General features: G+C 43.4%; 1 protein-coding gene across 4 annotated transcripts in view; it reads right to left on the reverse strand.

Moving 5' to 3' along the window:
• Positions 1 to 14,357, reverse strand: part of MESK2 (misexpression suppressor of KSR 2) — a 29,773-nt gene extending 15,416 nt beyond the window's left edge. Inside the window, exons 1-5 of one of the 4 annotated variants that reach the window (XM_050191681.3) lie at positions 14,249 to 14,357; positions 6,287 to 6,386; positions 6,088 to 6,187; positions 1,040 to 1,160; positions 47 to 109 (exon numbers count right to left, since the gene is read on the reverse strand). In XM_050191681.3, coding sequence (XP_050047638.1) covers positions 47 to 109; positions 1,040 to 1,160; positions 6,088 to 6,187; positions 6,287 to 6,382 — 380 coding nt within the window. In that variant the 5' untranslated portion in view covers positions 6,383 to 6,386; positions 14,249 to 14,357. Of the gene's footprint in view, positions 1 to 46; positions 110 to 1,039; positions 1,161 to 6,087; positions 6,188 to 6,286; positions 6,387 to 12,010; positions 12,070 to 13,666; positions 14,189 to 14,248 lie in introns of those variants that run through there. The other 3 variants (XM_050191680.3, XM_055061756.2, XM_050191683.2) reach the window with 3 other exon arrangements.
• Positions 14,358 to 20,553: the final 6,196 nt, after the last annotated feature.

The following is a 20,553-nucleotide window of genomic DNA, read 5'->3' on the forward strand; positions in this document are numbered from 1 at the left end:
TTAGAAAAATTAGAAGAAGGAAGTTTGTTACTGAGAAGAAACGTACTTGTAGAACTTCATCACCAGCAGCAACATGTCAGCAAGCGTCTCCATTGAAGGGTAGGCATATCTGACAAAATAAATGCAAATTACTTTATATCCACCACAGCGTTTTGCTTGGTCTATGTTCACTTCAAATACAATAATTGTAGAAAGAGCACAGTGAGCCATCGCATGTAAAACAAGAAACAGAATGGGGAGAAAAAGATTTAAGACGTAGAGGTTGGATGTAGTGTAAGCCAGTTAGGCTGTAGATTAACAATTAAATTCAATCTTGTTCATACAAGATACACTTCACATTGGTCAGTTCTCTCTTCAGAACTTTATTCTCACACCCCTCCATTTGCTCCAATTGCTTTAAGCCTTAAGGTATGTGTCGCCACCTCTGCAAATGCATTTCTCGAAAAAAAAAAAAAGACATTTGCTTTTCACATTTCAAAAAGTTGTCTATTCAAGATTAATATTTGTCAGAAAGAATTAAGTTTCCACTTTATGGGCCCATTCAAAAGTTACAGCCATTCTACCAAACCTTCTGTATGCATTCGAAACCGAAAGCAAGAACATCAAAACCCAGAAGTGCACAATTTAATCCAAAATATTGCTTCACATATGCATTGTTTTATTAAGTTTTGTTAAGAAGATATACACTTATAGCAGTGCTTTGCGGTCATTAGTGTTCTTTAATTAGTTAAAATTTTCACTAGAGGGCTACATGACATCTGCTGTTTTTTTTTTTTCCATCGCACACGCTTCATTTCGCCAGTCATTTGCTTGTTTGTATTGTAGAGCCTGAACTTGTCAATTTAGCACATTTAAAACAAACTTGCATTTCTTGACTCATGGCAAAGTTCAAAGACAGAAAGAAGTTTGCATGCAAGTTCTTCATGAAACAACAACATTAAAGGAAGGTGGCACATCAGCCTACAGGGGACACAAAACAAAGGAAAAAATAAGGGGAAGGATCATTAAAAATGCAACAAATATCAACAAGGTATCGCACCCTTCAGGAAGAGGTGCTGCCCCTTCTTCCTGGCCAGGAGCGTTAACATGGTAGACGCAGAAGCTTTGCATCATGTCTCGAACATCAGTGTAGTTGAAGAAGGCTTGGAAGTTTGAGACATCTGTTAAGGAATAAAAGAGCATATCAGTCATCAACCCCAACAAACACTTGCACATGCATCTGATACTTCAAAAGAATAAGTGCAATGAAAGTCAATGACTCAGGAACATTTGTATACTACTTAAAAACAGGAGAGCATATAAGATGAGAGGCACTGCGCCGCAAAGTCATAATAAAAAAAAAGAACATTCAATTCTGATCTCTTCACTCTGGACTACAAAAGAGATTATGGTTCCTTACAAAGAAATAAGTCCCCATGATTATTTTTTCAGTGAAGGGGTCAGTGAATAGAATGTTCAACTTTTTCACAGGACCCTCATTTCCTTCACGGCCAAATATTGGTTAAGGCATCATTTTGCCATTTCTGAACATATTAGAATATGTTCTGCCTTTTATACCCAGTGGATTGTGATGTTGAGAAATGCTTGCATGCCTTGGATGTTCTCCTTATTCATTTTTATAAATATGCTTTGTATGCTAATATGGAAAATTTTTAGTGTTTTCAATTTCAGGCCTGAAAGCAAAACTTTAAAATCTGGCAAAATATCCAGAATTTTCTTGTTCATAAATGTTCTTCATACTCTCTTGAAAAAGACAAAGGAAGATTTCTTGACCAAAGCACTTAGTTTAGCCACTATCGTTAGCTGCATAGAAGCAGTGGAGCTACCCTCAGCATGCACATGGCATCTCATGCCTGTCCATTTCTTTTCGGACTGCTTGGTACCTTAAGTCGGCAAATGCCTTCATCTTTTATTTTCCTCCCTCATCCTCACGACGCAGGGTACTGTCCTAATCTCACCCTTATGTTGAAGATTTCGACCACCCTCCCTCACCATTGTCTTCACCTATAAAAGATTATCCCCCTTCCCACACCCTCAGTACAAAAAGCTTTACTTGTCCTCCCTCACCCTCATGCTGAAAAGGCTGCCATCCTTCTCTTACCTTCCGCTTTCTACAATTTCAAATAAACCATTTGCTCGACCCACGAGCCTAGTTTACAACACTAATCGTCTAGTGCTATCCCTATAGTCAAAGCATGCCACACTGCTTTGCCTTTAGATGTTTGACCATAGGTCGGCAAAATAAACTAAGCTCACTCAGACTCGCTTGTATGTATGTATGTATAATACATACATACATATATATATATATATATATATATGTGTGTGTGTGTGTGTGTGTGTGTGTGTGTGTGCGTTCCTTTTTTTTTTTTCTCTTAGAGCTCACTCTGATTTGACTCACCTAAATTCTGCTCAGCTGGGTGCACTCAGGCTCAGACTCACCAGAATAATACTCAGTCGAGACGACTCGGACTCAACTCTGCAATATTCAACTCAGCTGGGTTCACTTAGACTCGCTAAATCAGATCCAGAAAGGTCTTCTTGGCACACAGAATCTCATGTACTCAGACTTTCTCTTGAATGGAACATATCAATGACAAAAATGCCTTCATACCAGGCTAATATATAGGGAATGCAGGGGAATTACAAAACACTAATAATTTAGAAAAGAGTATGCACGAGAGTCGTTACTATACAAGAAATTTCCTTATTTCTTGTTCATCACAAAGTCTTGCAAGAACCAAATAAGTACAACGCTCAACCTTGGCAGTGCTGGATTTATTTCGCCGAACGATAAAATGTGCAAAAGGGATCTTTGAAGAACATGCAAATTCTTACGTTTTTTATGTTTTCTTATATTCTTACGCTTTTGTTTCTGTGGTGAATGTGCATTTTCAGCAGTCTGGAATAGAACGCAGTCCTTTCTTTCAAGCAATGTACTAATTAATGGTATGCCTCATAAACAAATGTTTTCCCTGTTGGAACTGGGCACAGAAAAGCTTGAATATATGTAATGCAACTTATCCACAATTTACTATAGAACCACAGGAGGTCCAGCTCGCTGTACTGCTTTTTGATGTATTGGATGCAACACCAGGCAGTGAGAATTTCTCGTGTCCCATTTGGTCCACGAAACAACCATAGTTTCATCTATGACAATATTGCATACCATAAGTGCAGATGCGCAATGCCAGCAGTGACACTGCTGACAACCATATTTCCTGTAAACTGTGCAGAACGTGAGCATTAAACATGGACGATGGAAAAGATCTGAGAGGGAGCATCAATTGATTATCCTGAAGCATAGTCATAAAAATATTAACAATGGCACATGGGAAATAGGCCCTCACCATGCAATGCAAAAGAAATAATTTTTATCTGGTGAGCGCGCGGAACGGAGAGCATACGACAAGGGCACCACTAAAATTTACTGCGTACCATACAGTGTACCAAAAAGCCAAATAACCATTCAGGGCCTACACTTGACTCATTGCACATATTGGCTCTGGAAAGAATGTCGTGGAGTGGCATCATAGGAGACTGGCTCGCCGAGGCTAGCTGCTTGGAATTATGCTCCCTGCTATTTGCATTTACCGTCCGTATGCACCAAGTAGTGCACGCGGAAGCTACATCAGCAACATTCAATCGAACTACAATTTACAAGAGCAATGCTGAGAGTCCACCTCTCCTCGTTCTTCTCGAAGGCTGCGCTGGACAGTGGGCATTTGGAATGACCGGTCGCTCCACAGATATAACAGTAGTACCACTCATCATAGGCAATGCCACGAGTATACTTTAGCAGCATGACCAGCGAATGAGCAGTGCCATGATGTCAAGTAATGCTGAAAGGCAGCAAGCCACTGCTTCCACACGAAGGCTCGAGTGCCCAACCAAAATAGGGGAGGGTTCGAACGAATGCTGAATGGGAATGGTAACTGTCCTGACGAAACCTATTAAACTGGAGAAACTGACAGCATCGAACTTGCTCGCTTCTCGTAACAATGCAGCCCACAGCATGCACTGTTTGACCTCGGCCACAAGAAAGGGAATGCTTACACGGCATACACTATACTCGCAAGTGCCTGGATGCCTCGCGCTTTACAGCGAACCTCCCTCCCCCCCCTCTCTTCCAAACCTACTTAATGCCACACAGAGGAAATACAAAGAGGGAAGGGGGTTAGAAGGACGGCACCGGCAGTCTGGACACAGCAACGCTGACTTTCGCTACCAGCGCTCCGCGAAGGATGCGGGTAAAAGTGACGGCACGCATTCCTGAAGTGTAGGCAGACATCACAGTTGCTGTGTAGAGCCGCATTTTCACAAGCTTGGTCTGTTTTTTCAGATTTATTGATCTGTTTAATCACTAGCATGATTATCCAGTATCATATTGCCACCCCTACCAAGAATTTATCCATGTTTTTCTTTGTGCTTAGGTCTGACATTTATTAGCAATATGTTTTTCTTAATAGGTTTCCTTAAGTTCATATGTCAACAAACGCTATCAGTGCCCAAAAATCCTCAAACTCAAATTTCTGGCCATTTAATTAGAGTAAGAAAAGGCAAATGTCAGGGTGTTTAATATGACTAAAGGAGTGTGCCGACCAGTGTGATCAGAAAAAAAAAAAAAAAGATCACCGACGAGTACGATACCTCCCACTGAGAATTTAGCGCAGCTACGTACACATTTTCATATCAACAATATACTGGTTGGCGCAGGCAATCTATCTCGTGCGGCATGTTGCAAACGGAGTGGCGTGTGGAGCGACTGCCTTGCTAATCGGGAGATCGCAAGAGGCGGATCATGGGAGATGCGTGGGCCAAATTCACAGCAGCTGCCGCAGACAGACCTCCAGTCATGCAGCGCTTTGTTTCCACACAGACGATGTGAGCTAATCTGGTGGCATCTCATAGCCACTGTTGCGGCAAAGCCCGTCTTGCACGGCACTATGCTTTTCTTCTCACGCTTTCGCCATACCCTCGTCCTCCGCTTTCCTCCTCGTGCTCTTTTCACTATCAGCGTCTTTCATGCTGTGTTGGCAGCACAGTTTTTCTTTACTTCAACAATATGAATCGCCTTTTCCTTATTTAACCTCACATCGCCACCCCACCCTTCATCGACCTCCCTCACCTCAACCTCACCAATCTTCCTGAAGGCGATCCTCACTTCCCCTAGCATTACCACGTGAGGGTGAGGGCAGATGAGAGTAAGGAAAGGCCTCGTGAGGATGCCCATGTCTGCTGGGCACTGACGACAAGCCCTTGAAGCAATGTATTTTAATCCACAGTTATGTGTAGTCAATATCACTGCAACGCACCTTTCATTGGTCAGAATCCTGAAATTTTTTTGAGACAATCAGGACTGAACTCAAGTTCACATTCATTGTCTAAAAAACTCCTGAAATATACATGTTTCTTCCATCTTCTCTCATAATGCAGACAGGCTAAACACTCAACAAAGAATCCCATTTTATTAATGATCAAAGGGACTGTTGGCAGAAAATAAATAACACTACAAGAGACAAAAAAAGAAACCCTATAAGTTATCATGCAGTCTACAATCCTCCTCACATGTTCACATGTTTAGCGTGTACTTCAACATGCTGAGGACCACTGACATGTACAAGTAATAAGGAAGTTCTGGGCAGCATAATGCAAAAAAAAAAAAAAAAAAATACTTAATAGGCTGGACACATCTAAATACATAGAAAATTAGTTGAAGAGCTAAGCATATTATTCCTATAGAGAGGGTTAAATTTACCCAGTAATGCAATGCAAAAGATACCCTTTATTGTATAAATAGGCTTGTCTGAACATGTTTCCATAAAAGTTATGTGCCACTCGGGCCTAATTACTTAATTTGGGCGCGATATTGTGAAGACATTAACTGTTGCGACTCAAATGGCTAAAGCAGATATTTTTAAGCCAACTTCTCTTCTGATATAAGTATGGTAAATTACATAGGTATATCAACTTTGGTCAAGATACACAAAACCAAACTGTTTGGCACATTTCCCTTTAGTCAATCTGACAAGGTCTCCGAAGCTTTCCATATGACAGACTGATACAAAGCACATTAAAGATGCTCACGATTCAACCCAATGTCATGGTAGGTGAAAATAGCTGGCTTGTTGCGGTCACCCTGAACTGCAACAACCATGGTCCCGAAGTCTGTTTCAATGCGGTCCTCCTGAAGCAAATAAAAACAAGAGAAAGATCAGGCACTGAAGCTTTCCACTGCCGACAAGAGTGTGCAAAAGTTTACAGTAAAAGTGAGAACAGTGCTTACCTGAGTGTAGGAATCGCTCCTCGAGAGGGACCTCATCAGAGGATATTGCAACTCAACGTTCTTAAGCTCAATGTCGTCCATCGTGTCCGTAGGCATTCCCCTGCAGATACAAAACATTCAGCTCAGAAAAACACTGAAAAAAAAAAAAAAACACGCAGAGAATAGTTTGCATGACAATTGGTAGTGGACGACAAGTTGGGAAATATGCAATCTTGTGAGGACAGTGTGTGTAGATGACTACAAGAGCTGGGACCTAGGCATATCAGCTCTGGGTTTACACAAGGTTATACAATAACTGGCTAGGCATAGCCATCTTACTACAATTACGAATTTAAGAAAAACCATCAGGCTATTTTACTTCAACGCACAACTCTTGCATACTTCTAGCCATTGTTAATAAGTGGAAGGGTATGTCTGTTAATATGATCAATGTCATGTACATGAAGATACAGATGTCACCAGAAATCAACATGAATCGAAAGAACATGACCCCATACAATAGGAGTGGGGAGAGATAAAAACATAGGAACAGACAATTCCTTGACATAATTCTCTTAATTCTAACAAATCAGTCTATTTATACAAACATTTGACTTATTTTAAGCTTGCACAGCTCTGAACATAAGCACTTTTAAATACGCAACTCAAACATCAAAAGTCGTGCAAACACACATATACACTGCTAAAATGTGAATTTTCCCCCTCTAAATTTGCAATAATACTAATAATCAAAAGAAAGCTGATTGAAAGCAAATGCCCGACTTTTGCACTTGCTCCATAATGGAATATTCAAGTATGTTTAAAGTGCTTCAATATTTATTACTTTTCAATTCCATACTTATAGAAGGTTGAAGTACAGCCAAATGAGCACTGTATTCTCATGATACACATGCTTCTTTACAAGTACCAGTACTATGAGATTGAAATGTGTGCTGCAATCCAAACCATTTACATAAATCTTTTTTCTACTATAGGCACTTGCACACTGTAGATATAAAAAAAATTGAAGCACTCAAGCAGTCATTTCTAAAATGCTTTTTTTTTTTTCATGTGATGATACCAAAAAAAAGAAAACCTATATAAGTTATCCTGCAGTCTACAATCCTCCTCACATGTTCACATGCTTAGTGTGTACTTCAACGTGCTGAGGACCACTGACATGTACAAGTAATAAGAAAGGTCTGTACAGGGTATCATGCTTCATGATTGACTAGTCGTCAGTGCAGTTTAATCACCACTGAAGCAGTGCTGCCTACAGGAAACAAAAAAAAAAGCTGTTTTAGAAAATAATGAACCCCATTTGAACACAAACAGTAACTTTCCAGTCATATAACCGAAATGCCGCTACAAGGGACACACATTTGCAATTATATATGCCATATACATCTTTACTTTCGCTATACACTTCACCATAGGAGAGAGAGCTAAATGATGGCAAGACAACGAATGCTGCAGGAACTTTTCCATAAGGCTACAGGCCAAAAAAAAAAAGAAAGTACAATGCCTTAAAAGAAGCCTACCCTCTAGAGACTCGTCGTACACATTATGTTGCAGACTGGCTTCAATCTTTTTCAATGTTAATTCAGACATGATTACATACAACATTCATGCCAAATATGAAATCAGATGCCTGCACAAGTGTATGGAAGTGGTTTAGTCACATTCCTGCAGACAGCTTTTGAGAAAATGGCCACTAATTTGACATAGACCATTGTGTTGTCACAGACAAATGAACAGCAACAATGAAGAATATTTTGAATACTGTGAAATGATACACAAGATCCAAGACATGGGGGCAAACATGTGGCATCTTCATTTCTGTGTTCATGCAAACAAAAGTAGTTTTATCATATGAAACATAAGGAGATGGTCAGTTTGCATACAAGAAGGTCCTGCTTCTGGCATCCGAGTGTCACTTGAGCAGAAATTAGTTTTTTTACGCTCATAGCATACCAGTGAGTAACAAGAACAGTCTTGCCAAGTGATTATGCCCTTGAGCTGCCCTCAGGTCTCAGGAGGATATGGCAATAACTTTGCAAATGCCGATTGAACTAAAGGCAATCCTTAGACTTAGTTGAAATCATTATGTGTTTTCTTCCACCAGTCAAGCAGTCAAATTTTTTTACTAATCACAAAAAAGTAGGACTCCTCAGGCCGATTTTTCATAACCCATTTGTTTCAACAAAACCAGAATTTTTTTTTTTACAGCAGACAAAATTCCTGCAGCACCAACCGGCCTTAGTTCTCAATTCACAGCACGTATTCTGGGCTGAGCAGCACAATGATGGCCCCTATCTATAGCAGGCTTATTTGAGCCAGTGTTCATCATTACTTTGAGTAGCACCATCACTCAATTCACACAACTGCAAAGTAATACTTTCAAGGGGGTACGTCAATTTCTGAACTAAAAAAAGGTATGCAGATCAAACACATATTTTGGAATACTATATGTGAAGCAAAGCTTTCGTGAAGCAGTAAATAAAATTCTATAAATTTGCCCATTTCATTCCCACGTCTATGGCATAAAGGAAACGGGCACGTGTGCATGTGCTCTTGAACATCCATGCTACACAATGTGAGAACTCTTATATTGCCTGATAATTCTTCATTTCTTCTCATTTATCCCCATATTGTGAGTAGTATGAAAATCACCAACAACATGAGGCAATCATCTCAAAGCGGTAGTTGGCGTTGGCACAATAGAAGTGTATGTGCAATTGTGACCTTTATGGTTAGGAAAGTAGGCATAAAAAGGTTTGCTTTATTAAAGGAATTGTGTTCTTGATGACATTCTTGTTGTAATGAGGATATTTATGTATAACTTGTTTTATCACTTAGTAATTACGCAGAAAACAAGGCCAGCAGCCTGGACAGCTATAAAGGGTAGTAAAGATAGCAGTGCAACTATTTGGCAAGACAGCAGCAGCACCCACCCACCCAGCCAGCAACTATGGTCAGGAAAGTCTGGGAGGGTTCACAAAGAAAGGTTTGCTTTAAAAGCTCTATCAGTTTTCTGCACAATCCATAGTGCACACAAAGCAATACCTGCTAGCAGCTTATATACCTTGCAGACCTTTAATGGCCCAATTGTGAATCTGATCAGTTTGACCTTATTATATTCCCATGCTTGCGACATGAGGATAGTTTGGCCATTGGGAGCTGCCAGAATCGTATACAAGGTTAAGGACAGATGCAGGTAGCGTTTTCGGAATGAATGTGTCATGTTTGAAGTGTCGTGTATGAAGTACTAAGAAGTGAATGGTGTGCTTCATACAATGTGGTAATGGTCGCTTGATATATTTGTGGCAAGCTACTCCTCTCCGCAATATTCATACAGGTGAGCCTTCATGACACATTTAATTGCAATTTCATCAGTATTGGAGAAAGGAAGTTTAGGTTTCAGCTAAAGGAACTATGGATAGTGGCACTTCTGACTGAATCTATGCAAATCAGAAATATACTTGCTTTAATTGAATGCAGTACCTTGACACAGGTGGATTTTTTTATACAGTGCATGGACGTTTCAAGTGCACTGCAATCATAAGCATGAAGTATTATGACAATTCCTTTTTCGCACACTGAATGTTTGACATTTGGTGTACTAATGACCATGCTCTTTAGTGGCAACATATAGTTGCAACAAAAGTAGGAGCAAGTCTCCATAACGTCTATCACTAAAGAGTTACCACCATTCATCTGTGAAAGGCTACAAAATGACAGTTGCCAAAATCAATGTCAAAGTGGACATTCATTATCACTCTACCCAGGTAATATTGTTGAACTTCACAAATTGCTTTGCAACAGCTGTGTCACATGACTGACTAGGTATTTTACAAGGTATCACCAATTCACCCTCATTCCGCTGACCATGCTGCACAGATAATGTCAGCACTAGTCAGATCACCAAAGCTAAGCAGCACTGTGGTTGGCCTGTACTTGAGAATGAGAACACCTAGAAATGCCAACTGCTCATAATATTTCTTTAACCGTGGAGCAGTTCCGTGTGCGTCTTGAGTAAAATTGTTATGGTGTCCACAGCAAAATATATCTCCCTCCTCAAGCTTTATTCCTTTTTCATTACCCTTTACAGAGCAGTTGATAATCTCTCCCAATCACCATTGTAAAAATTCAACAATTCAAAATTTTATGCTCAGGATTAAATGAATCAGAAGACATGTTCGCTACAACCGCCACAGTACACATAGCCATTGCTAACCACTATTTACAAAACTTGAATTTGTGTTCTGCATTGGCCTACTCTAGCTACATATCACAAGTAATTGCGCCATTATTGTTCTATTGTGTCATTACATATAGAACATTTCATATAAGAACCTCTCTTCACAAGTCTAAAGAAGTTTAAACATAAGATGGCAAGCTCACAATGCACAAAATGCTGACAGCTTAAAGTGCCTAAAGTATTAAAAAAAGCTTAAAGTACTTCAGAAGGTCAGCCTTTAGAACACTTTATGAGCAGCGTTCTGAACACCTAGCCTGAACTAATCATTCAAGAAACTGTGTAAACCGTATCAGACAGAAACACCCAGGGAAAACAAACATGGCCAGAGAAAAATAAGATTTCTGTACATTTTTCCTCCATCTACTCAAGCCCTTTGTTAGCTTAAAGCTTAATGGATAAGTTAGCTTAAGTTAGCTTAATGGATATATGTTGCAAACCAGACGTCTCAGAACAGGAATTGATCCAAAGTATGAAATCAAGCAAGAACAAATTTCAAGACTAAGCCCAAAGCAAGCAGACTGCTATGAAATGAACGAACTCTGGATGAACCGAGTGGCCAAGTGAAGAAAGAGCTGCAAGATATTGTGCACGTCACCTAAACACTAATGGCGCGACATGCAAGTGGAAAAGAGGGGAGAGGGCTGCCTACTACCACAACACTACCATAGTACTTCTGAGCTGCCATACTCTCCCAGACGCTTGAGGTAGGGCAGCTCCAGTACTGCAATACTACATGACTAAGACAACAGCAGTTTGTTCAAACTGCTCCACAACACTGCACTTGCCACTGATGGAGCTGTAATGATACAAGATCAAGACATATTCTAAATATGTAATCACGCCTCCTTGAATGTAGACAAGCAAGACAGAAGATACTAACCTACTATGTACTGTGCAAATAAGGTATTTCTTGCAAGCAAATCTACCATACAGGTGAAAACAGCTCATGGAAGCTGTTCGCCCTTGAAAGTGATAACTAAGGCACTCGCATAACATTCTTCTTGCTGCAAAATATTACGTCTGGAATACTTTTTAATGATGTGGCTGCCTTGTGTTTATCAGTGTTTTACCGTTCTTCATACAAAAATTTTATAGAAGCCAGCCATTCTGTTTCCTGCACAGCTGCATGTTTGCAGTTAATCTATGTTGTATTTGCCCACCTTGCTAAGCTTTGTTAAGTCTGCAAACTGCAAGTAAGCTTGTAACATGCCAGTACGTTATTTCCTACCACATTTGCACCTTGAATAGTATGCACATAGACAAAATGCCATTATACATTATCACGTATTATACTGTTATTTCTACTATACTATTACTATTATAATATACTTTTATTTCGAACATATTTAAAGAAGAAAACTGCCTGTAGCAGGTAGTGCAGCTTCATCTGTTCTGGGTGAATTACAAGACCTTGCTAGTATGACAAATCACAATTTTCAGTTACCCAATTACAGTTTCACTGATTAACATGTTTTACTACTCACTTGAGGACATATGCTGAGAAATGAAGACTGGCACTGAGAGCCATATTTTCTCAACAGAAATCTCAGGACTAGCAGCAGTTTTATGTTATCCATCTATAAAAAACATTGTTATTTCAGTAGTTTCCTACAAGCCTTCCTCGTGCACAGCAGGGCAAAAACTAACCGGAATGCAAACACTTAGCAGATCTTTTGAAAAAAAAAATATTGCAAAAGTGCTGCTTGTTTAACGATTTCTGCTAAGTGAATATAACTTCATTATTACCAGACTTCATTTCTGTAAGTGCAATGTGTGGCTTAACATGAGTCAGAAGGAATTAGTGAAACTTTTTTTTTTTAGTTAGCTAACCAAACATTGCAATCTGTTGAGCCAAGCAATGTCAAATAATCTAGCAGACGGGGCTGAATGAAATTGTATGCCACTGGCGATTATTCCCTTTTCTAAAGCTACTGCTAGTTCACACCAAGCGTCAGGTCCTGAAAGCGGCGAAATATTGTTACACAAGTTACACTACAAATGCAAATGTGGAGCTGTTTTACTAAACGAGTACAGTTAACAGAGGTCGACCAGGCGGTTTTTCCAGATTGCATATTTGTAACGTAAAATAAAAATAAACATGCATTAGATAGAGGGGAAAAAAGCCGCAGCATATTTGTGTTGCACGGCAACAACATTATTACGCATGCAAAAATAGGCTCCCAAGGCAGTTACCTCATCCACTAGATATGCACTGATTGCAAGAACGGTGGTGCTACAAAGCACGTAGGTAGGGACAAGGCCACAGCCAGGGTTTAGAGCTTGAACTTGCTAAACAACTCTACAGACGCACAGGTTTTCCAAGGCCGACAGCTAAGTGGGAAAGAGACGAAAGTGCACACGCACGAAAAGAAAAAAAAAAATCGGCTGACCCACATATTTACAGGCGATCCGCATCCGTGGATACAAAATTGGCCGGTAAAAATGTTGTAAAGATCGGCGTAGCGCTCACAGTACTTCATTTCCGCAAGAAGCATGCCCTTGTCAGTTAAGGCATGATCCGTGCAAAAACATAGTACTTCTAACGTATGTTATACAACAAACTTAAATGTTCCTCTCGATTAACAGGGAACTACGTCTACGTACGTACCGTGCTCCATAATTTGGATTGCATCACACACGTATCCCTGAGTGGAGCCCTATCATGCCCTGCCCTATCGCTGACCTCAATATTCGGTAAATTCAAGGTGCTGGCGGTAGCGAGCACGTACGCCACTTGAAATGGTCAAAAGGTCATGCCTGATAGATTATCGTCCACCTGGCAGTAAAAATGCGGTCTTGAACACTCACACCTCTATAATTACACAGGGATAAAACCGCACACGCTTTCAATTTTCTGCATGTGGGCCATGCTAGCGCTAGCGATCAATAAGGCACCGCATTTCGGAGCCATCCAGCTGCTTCATGCGCGTGCTTTTCGTCTGGAATGTTTACATCAAAGCGACAGAGATTCTACAGCGTAGCGACAAGAAGTTATTCAATCACGATGAAGGAACAAAGAGGGCTCCCGAGAACTTTGAGCGACTATGCGCGCCAGCAAAAGAAAGCAAGGCGTAGCCGCACACCAGTCTCGACACGAGCCTACCAGAAAACGGTGCGGCCGTTTTCGAGAGGTCACCCACCTCTCGTCGTGCGCTTCCACAAACTCGCTCTTGTCGCTATCCTTCTGAACGGGAATCATTTTTGCATACGGTACATCCTTTTTCGCCAGTTTCGACAAGGCAGCATCCATCGCCGTCTTCAATCGTCCAAGTCGAAGCACGAGGGTGAACACAATCCGAGCAGGCTCGATCAAGCAAAGCACGTGCAGTGCAACTTTGTTGTCTTCTTTGGATGCGATCGCACCTCGAGCGAGAAGCAGCACGCCGTATTTCGGCTCTCGGGACTGAACAGAGACAATGCCGACCGCCAACAGACTTCGCCGCGGCGCACGCTGAGAAAAGGACGGCCTCCGTTTCACTCGACGCCAGTGGCTAGTCACACTTCCTGAAAATCCGGTTTTCAAAGAGTCACCTCCCACCGCGATGACAGCTCACCTAGGCCTGGAACTACGTGGCTAGCTAGCTGGCCAGCGCCTGCGTCTATAGCGCGTTAACGTAAGAGAGTAACGGCGCTAAGCACCAGTCGACTCCGCAATCGTGGGCAAGGTGCTCGGCGCACCGCGCAGGCCGAGTCGGCGACGCATCTGAGAAGCAACGACTTACCTGGAGGGCACGGCAGATCGGAAATCACAACGCGCAGATTACTCGCGACGCAGGCACCTCGCTAGCTCCTCGTTCACCTTCTGTTGTGCTGCTCGGTGCGCCTTTGTGCGTTCTTTAAAGGGCGGGGTTCCTCCTCGCACGCTATTGGCTAGGCGAGGTCACGTGGCACAACAAACGAAGACACCACGTGCGCGTTTCTCCCGCACACGTACATCGGCGCCCGCCTAAAAATAAAAGCTAACCGCCGCTGCCTCCTCCTCGACCGTCTCTTCGTGCTCCTCATGCATGACCGCCTCTCTCTCTCCGTGTACGAGTCCAAGTAGACTCATCGATTTATGTCGCGAAGGGTACGTGACACGGAAAGCGGGCCTCTGCACGGACTCGGGGCCAAGAGAACCGCTTAATGCGCAACGCCCATTATGGCGCACAACTTTCCCCCTGGTCTATTTTGTTTGAAATTAATCACAGGGCTCAGTGATGCAATAAAGAACGCGACCTAGCTAACATGAGATCACATGACTGCGCAGTGAAAGTCACAAATAATTTGTTGCGCGCCGTGCCAAGCGCGGCCCTGAGAGTGCGTATTGATTTGTCTGGTTTCTTCTTCAACGTAGCCTAGGTCGACCGTACGAAAAGAACTATGAGAGCCCGGCAAGTTTAAAAGGGTAGCGCACAAATTTGGCGTAAAAAGTGCAAGCCGCATAGACGCTTCCTGTCCGGAGTAGTCATTTGCCTGCGCAGTGAAAGTCACAAAGAATTTGTTGCGCGCCTTGCCAAGCGCGGCCCTGACAGTGCGTATTGATTTGTCTGGTTTCTTCTTCAACGTTGCCTAGGTCGACCGTACGAAAAGAACTATGAGAGCCCGGAAAGTTTAATAGGGTAGCGCACAAATTTGGCGTAAAAAGTGCAAGCCGCATAGACGCTTCCTGTCCGGAGCAGTCATTTGCCATACCATGGTGTAGAAACAAAACGGAATAACGTACGCTAGTGGTTTCTATTTCAAACTCCAAAACATCCAAGTACCAATTTCCTTGCCTTACCTACGACAAAACTGCAGAAACCAGTGAGTAGGGCAGATAACAGTGTGATGATAATACAGTCTATAATCGCAGCACATGTACAGGACAATCGTATCAAAAAAGTAGGAGAGGCTGTGTACGAGTGCTGTAAGGATGGACCACATCGAACTCATTGCGGATACCCTATACTATTAGGCGCAGCTGTGCTTTGGTAATCAACACCTTGAGGAGTGCCGTAGTTCAGCTTGGTCGCATGGAAGTCTTCCGCGCAATATCTTTATCACGGCAAGAGATAAAGGACTTTTTTTTTTTCTCTTTTTGTATTCTCGCTCGCAGCTCGCGCGGAACAGTTCATCATTGTACTTGTGTCGACAATCGCAAAATTTCAGCACAAACGGCGTGTTAATCTGTACCAATGGGTCGCCAATCGTCAACGTAAAGGGAACGATCGTCAACGTAAAGGCTTTCGAGACCGTGGCAGCCGACAGTAAAATATCGGGCTTTTTTTTTTTCTCTGACGCAAGCGCATTGTACGCAAGCAAGCATGTGTGTGCAGCATACCGACTGTTTCAGCTACGACTATCTCCAGGGGTTAGATCAAGGAATTTCAGACAATAATGCGCGTCAAGGTTCTCGAGAGCGGCGAACATAAAAGACTGCGCGATTATTGACAATACAATAATTAACTTATTTTCACTAATTACATTATGATTAGTTACTTTATTGCACACATCTCAGTTGCAACATTTAAACTCGTCTCATTATGCAGCTCCTGAGGAATCCTGAGACTTGCACAAGTTTCGAGATGACGGTCCCCAAATAAGCGACGTATAACATTGACGTTCAGTACTTGCCATTTCGACAAAGCTACATGGAATAGTAATGCATTTCGTCGCTGATTTTGGGTATGGATATCTTTAAACAGTGCTATGTCATAATTCATACTAAGTAAACATGTCTTGAGCACTGACGGTCTTCAATTCCGCCGTTGCAATATGTGCGCTAAAGTTAATGACGCCGAATCTAATTAGTTAATTTTTTACTTACCAGAGCTTATCGATGATTATAGCGCAGTTTCTGATGTTCGCCGCTGCCATGAATTCAGGGCCAGAAAACAAAGATATTTGAAACACCCCGCACAGTTCAATTGGCCGGCGGTGTGGCAAGCCAATCGGGACGGCGATGCATGTAGACGTCGACGATGGGCGTGGTCGATCTCTGCCACAAATCTGTCCCCACCGCTCCCCGACCTTCTAACTTATTGTTGCTGCGTTAACGACAAGTAAAGTTTCACTAATTCGCGGTGCCACTCCCCGCTCTTACACATACACAGCGCCAGCGGCTCGAGGGTGAGTCTGCGCACCCCTTTTGCACGCGCCACCCTCCCGCCATTACAATATTACTACTGCGAGCGCTCAAAGTCGTTGTTCAAGCCTTATGTTTTCCTCGCCTTCTGGGAGAACTAAACCTGCCACCGATTATAAGTTTACGGGGGACGGGGGCATTTTGATGTGCGGGCAACGTTAACGTTTAAGACGTACTGGTTCATTGCGAGCTTTGGAAAAAAATTACTAATTCAAGCGCTCGACAGCAAACAGCATCGCTGGAACTCGGGCTCTGCGCAAGGTCGCTGAAGTCTGCGGTCTTGTTTTTTTTCTTTTCTTTTTTCCGCGGACACGTTTATGAGCATGCTATGCTGTTGCGTTCAAGTTCGTTGACGTAATTTCATGCAACCTGGCGTAAATGTGTAAAGCTATAAACACATTCATACCGACATTCCCTGACCCCTCCCCCCTTCGCCACCCTTAAAGAAAAGTCTTCCGTAGGGAGTATTTAACTACATCTTGAAGGGTGATGTCATTGGTCCGTTCACGCACGGACAAGCGCCAGTGCTTCAAAATAATTATGCCGATTATAATTGTTTAGGTAATTATTATATTGAACGAATGTTTACTGTAATTGCCAGAAATTCCCCTGGAAAGTATTACGGAGCACTGAATCGTGAAAAGGGCGAATGTTTCAGGGCCCGTTTAAGTCGTTATAGCCGTTTTTACTTTTTTTTTATGCATTCTTCTTACTTTCCAGAACAATGTAACAAACGAGGCCTGAGAGCAGCAGTGTAGAGAGGCGACGAGTGAAACCGGTCAGGTCACCTGTCACGAAGCCGCGCTGGGAACGTGGCTTCTTAGATCGATGTGTGGGTTTGCGATGGCAGCCTAGCTCTTCGCCTATTGTTTGCCTAGCATTCGCCCGCTTCCTGGCGTTCTCGCATCTTTACTTTCGCGCTCATAAGTCGTCTTCCAGCTGAAAACAGAAAAACTGAAGCCGCGGCACTTAGCGCTCCTCGCGTTCAACGCCTTGCCTTTTTCTTCGACGAGGCAAAGGACGGCGGTTAACTTCACTAGAATTCACTAAAAAGCGGGATACGGGAGTGGGGAGAATGACTGGCTGGCTGAGCTCACGGTGCAGGGCTCCGGATAAATTCTCATCGCCTGGGATTCCATAGCGCGAACCTCAGGCAAAGTGCGCATGCCTTCTCGCATTCCACCGTCGTTGGAATGCGGCCGCCGTGGCCCGTGAGTGAAGGGAATGGAGGAGAGGGAACGTTAAATCAAGTCCTGGGGTTTCACGTGCCAAAACCACAATTTTATTATGAGGCATGCCGTAGTGGGGGACTCCGGATTAATTCTGACCACCAGGGGAGCTTTAACGTGTCCCCCAGTGCGCGGTACACGGGCGTTTTTACATTTCGCCTCCATCGAAATGCCGCCGCCACGGCCGGGATTTGATCCCGCGACCTCGTGCTGAGCAGCGAAACACCGTATAGTCGCTAAGCCACCGCGGCGGGTGACACCGAGCTTCAAAACTGGTATACCGGTGCAAGTCGGACAACGGAAGCAACCTGGCATAGCCACGAATTTTTTCCCAGGGATGGCTCACAGTTATCCAGGCAAGGGGGTCGGGGTAGGCGGGTGTTATCACACGTCATTTTATGCTAGTTATCCCTTCTATACAGAAATTTCGGAGGGGGGGGGGCGCACGTTCCCGCGGTTCCCTCGCTCCCCGCCCCCCTGGTTACACTCCTGGAAGCAACGGATAGAATGTCGGAACAATAGGACGGCGCCCACAAAAGGCGGAGGGTGCCCCACCTAAATCGAGAGGTTTCGTTTCCCCTCGAACTATCCATCGCGGTCATGGTAAGTAAAAAGAGCAGCTGAAAATGCGGATAGGTGCGAAGAATGTGGGCAAAGTCAGTCCAAAATAAAGCGGAATCAAGAGTCTAACGCTTTGGACAAGCTATTTTTGAAACTACCGGGTGATTGGCGTGAGGCATTATCGGTTGACTCTATGTCGACATAATACTAGAGGTGCGCGTCAACTGTTTATGTGATAGCGAAGAAAGCGCGAAAGGGCAGGGACAGAAAGAAGGGACAAAACCGTTTTTTCGTTATAGTACCTTCCCAACCCGGCCAGATGACCATCCTTCTGCGTTCATGAGATACATTACAAATTGATTGATTGATTGATTGATTGATTGATTTATTATTGAAGGGTTCGTTCCACCAAAGAACATGATAGGGATAGCGGTCCTCATGTCTAGCGGTGCTGTGCAGGCACCGCAAACCATTTCCATCTAAATGACATCCAGTGCGTTTCAATGTAATATACAGGGTGTCCCAACTATAATGCAAAGATTTAAAAATTATGTATTATAAATGCCGCGTAGCTGGACAGAACCAAGGTAATGTTGTTTGCCGTCGCTTGGAGATAAGATTATCTTTTTCATTCCGCCTAACTACATAATTAGTCTCAATCAACTTCTCAAATATAATTAGATCAATAGAGTTAATGAGAAAATTGTAGAGCAACATGCAAAACTCCCGATACAGCTTTCTGTTGCTCAATACGTCCTACATAAAAGTTTTTTCCGAGCGTGAAAGAAGCCCGCGAATACACGCAAAATTACCGCGCGCTGTTCGAGGAACTTTCCTCGGCACGGACTTTATATCAGCCCATTCCACCCTGTTTGATTGTAGAAGTGGTCTGCTCCAGCTCGACCTACCTCTTCAATATGACGCTCTCCCCGCACGTCAACCGCGTTTGTGTTCCGTCGATCACGTTCGACTGCCCCCTCAAGCCGCTATGTATACGTGGGCTTGACGTCCTTGCCTTCCATTTACGATGGTGATCTCTTTTGACTCCAATATCCGATGTTCTATTGGCCCTAAATATTGACGTTTCCCACACCCTCATTACCATCACTAATAACAAAGCGTCATCACTGCCCATCTTGAACTTTAGCTGGTGCACGCAATTATCCCGGTAGGCATATGGCTCTGGCCAATGTCTCTTCTGTCGATGAGCATGCCATTTCTGAATTCGCTGCTGACCATTCCTCGACTTCCGCTGCGGGCGCACCACCTTGTCCAGTTCAACCGATGCCAGTTTTGACAAAATGATAGCGCCTGACCTCGTCCTAGCGCAAGCTGCCGATCTACGGCACCTGTCAATGTCCTATCGCGACATCTTTGACTTTGATGACCACCCTTTGGGCCAGACATCCGTTGTAACTCATCGCATTCATACTGGAGAGGCCAGTCTCATTCGACGACGTCCTTACCGCGTGTCCCATGCTGAGCGGTAAGTGACCCAGCGCGAGGTCGACGAGATGCTCACCAAAAACGTCATTGAAGCTTCCTGTAGTCCCTGGGCATGACCTGTCGTCCAAGTAAAGAATAAGGATGGCAGCTGCAGCGCTTCTGCGTCGACTACCGTCACTTGAACAAAGTCGCATGCACGTAAGGACGTCTACCCACTGCCGCGAATTAATGACGCCCTCGACTGTCTTCACGTGTCTGCCTACTTCTCATCCATCGCCCTCCGGTCAGGATATTGGCAGATTTCTGTCGACAACCTGGACCGCGAAAAGACTGCATTTGTCTATTTCAATTTAAAGTTATGCCTTTTGGCTTATGTAATGCCCCCAACACGTTTGAAAGAACGATGGGCTTTCTGCTTCGTGGCTACAAATGGACGCCATGCTTCTGTTATCTAGATGATGTAACCGTTTTTTCACCAACATTTGGGAGCCACCCGACTCGCCTATCGGCAGTGCTTTGCGTTTTCCGACGAGCTGGCCTTCAGTTGGACTCTTCGAAGTGCAGTTTCGGCCGTTGTGAAATTACTCATGACACCTAGGCCACCGTGTGACTAGTTCTCGTGGCATCCAACCTGATGCCGGCAAAATTCGTGTCGTGAATTAGTTCCCTGTGCCGCGCTCGGCCA

Source organism: Dermacentor andersoni, chromosome 1 (genome assembly GCF_023375885.2).
Source record: "Dermacentor andersoni chromosome 1, qqDerAnde1_hic_scaffold, whole genome shotgun sequence".
NCBI classification, from domain to species: Eukaryota; Metazoa; Arthropoda; class Arachnida; order Ixodida; family Ixodidae; genus Dermacentor; species Dermacentor andersoni.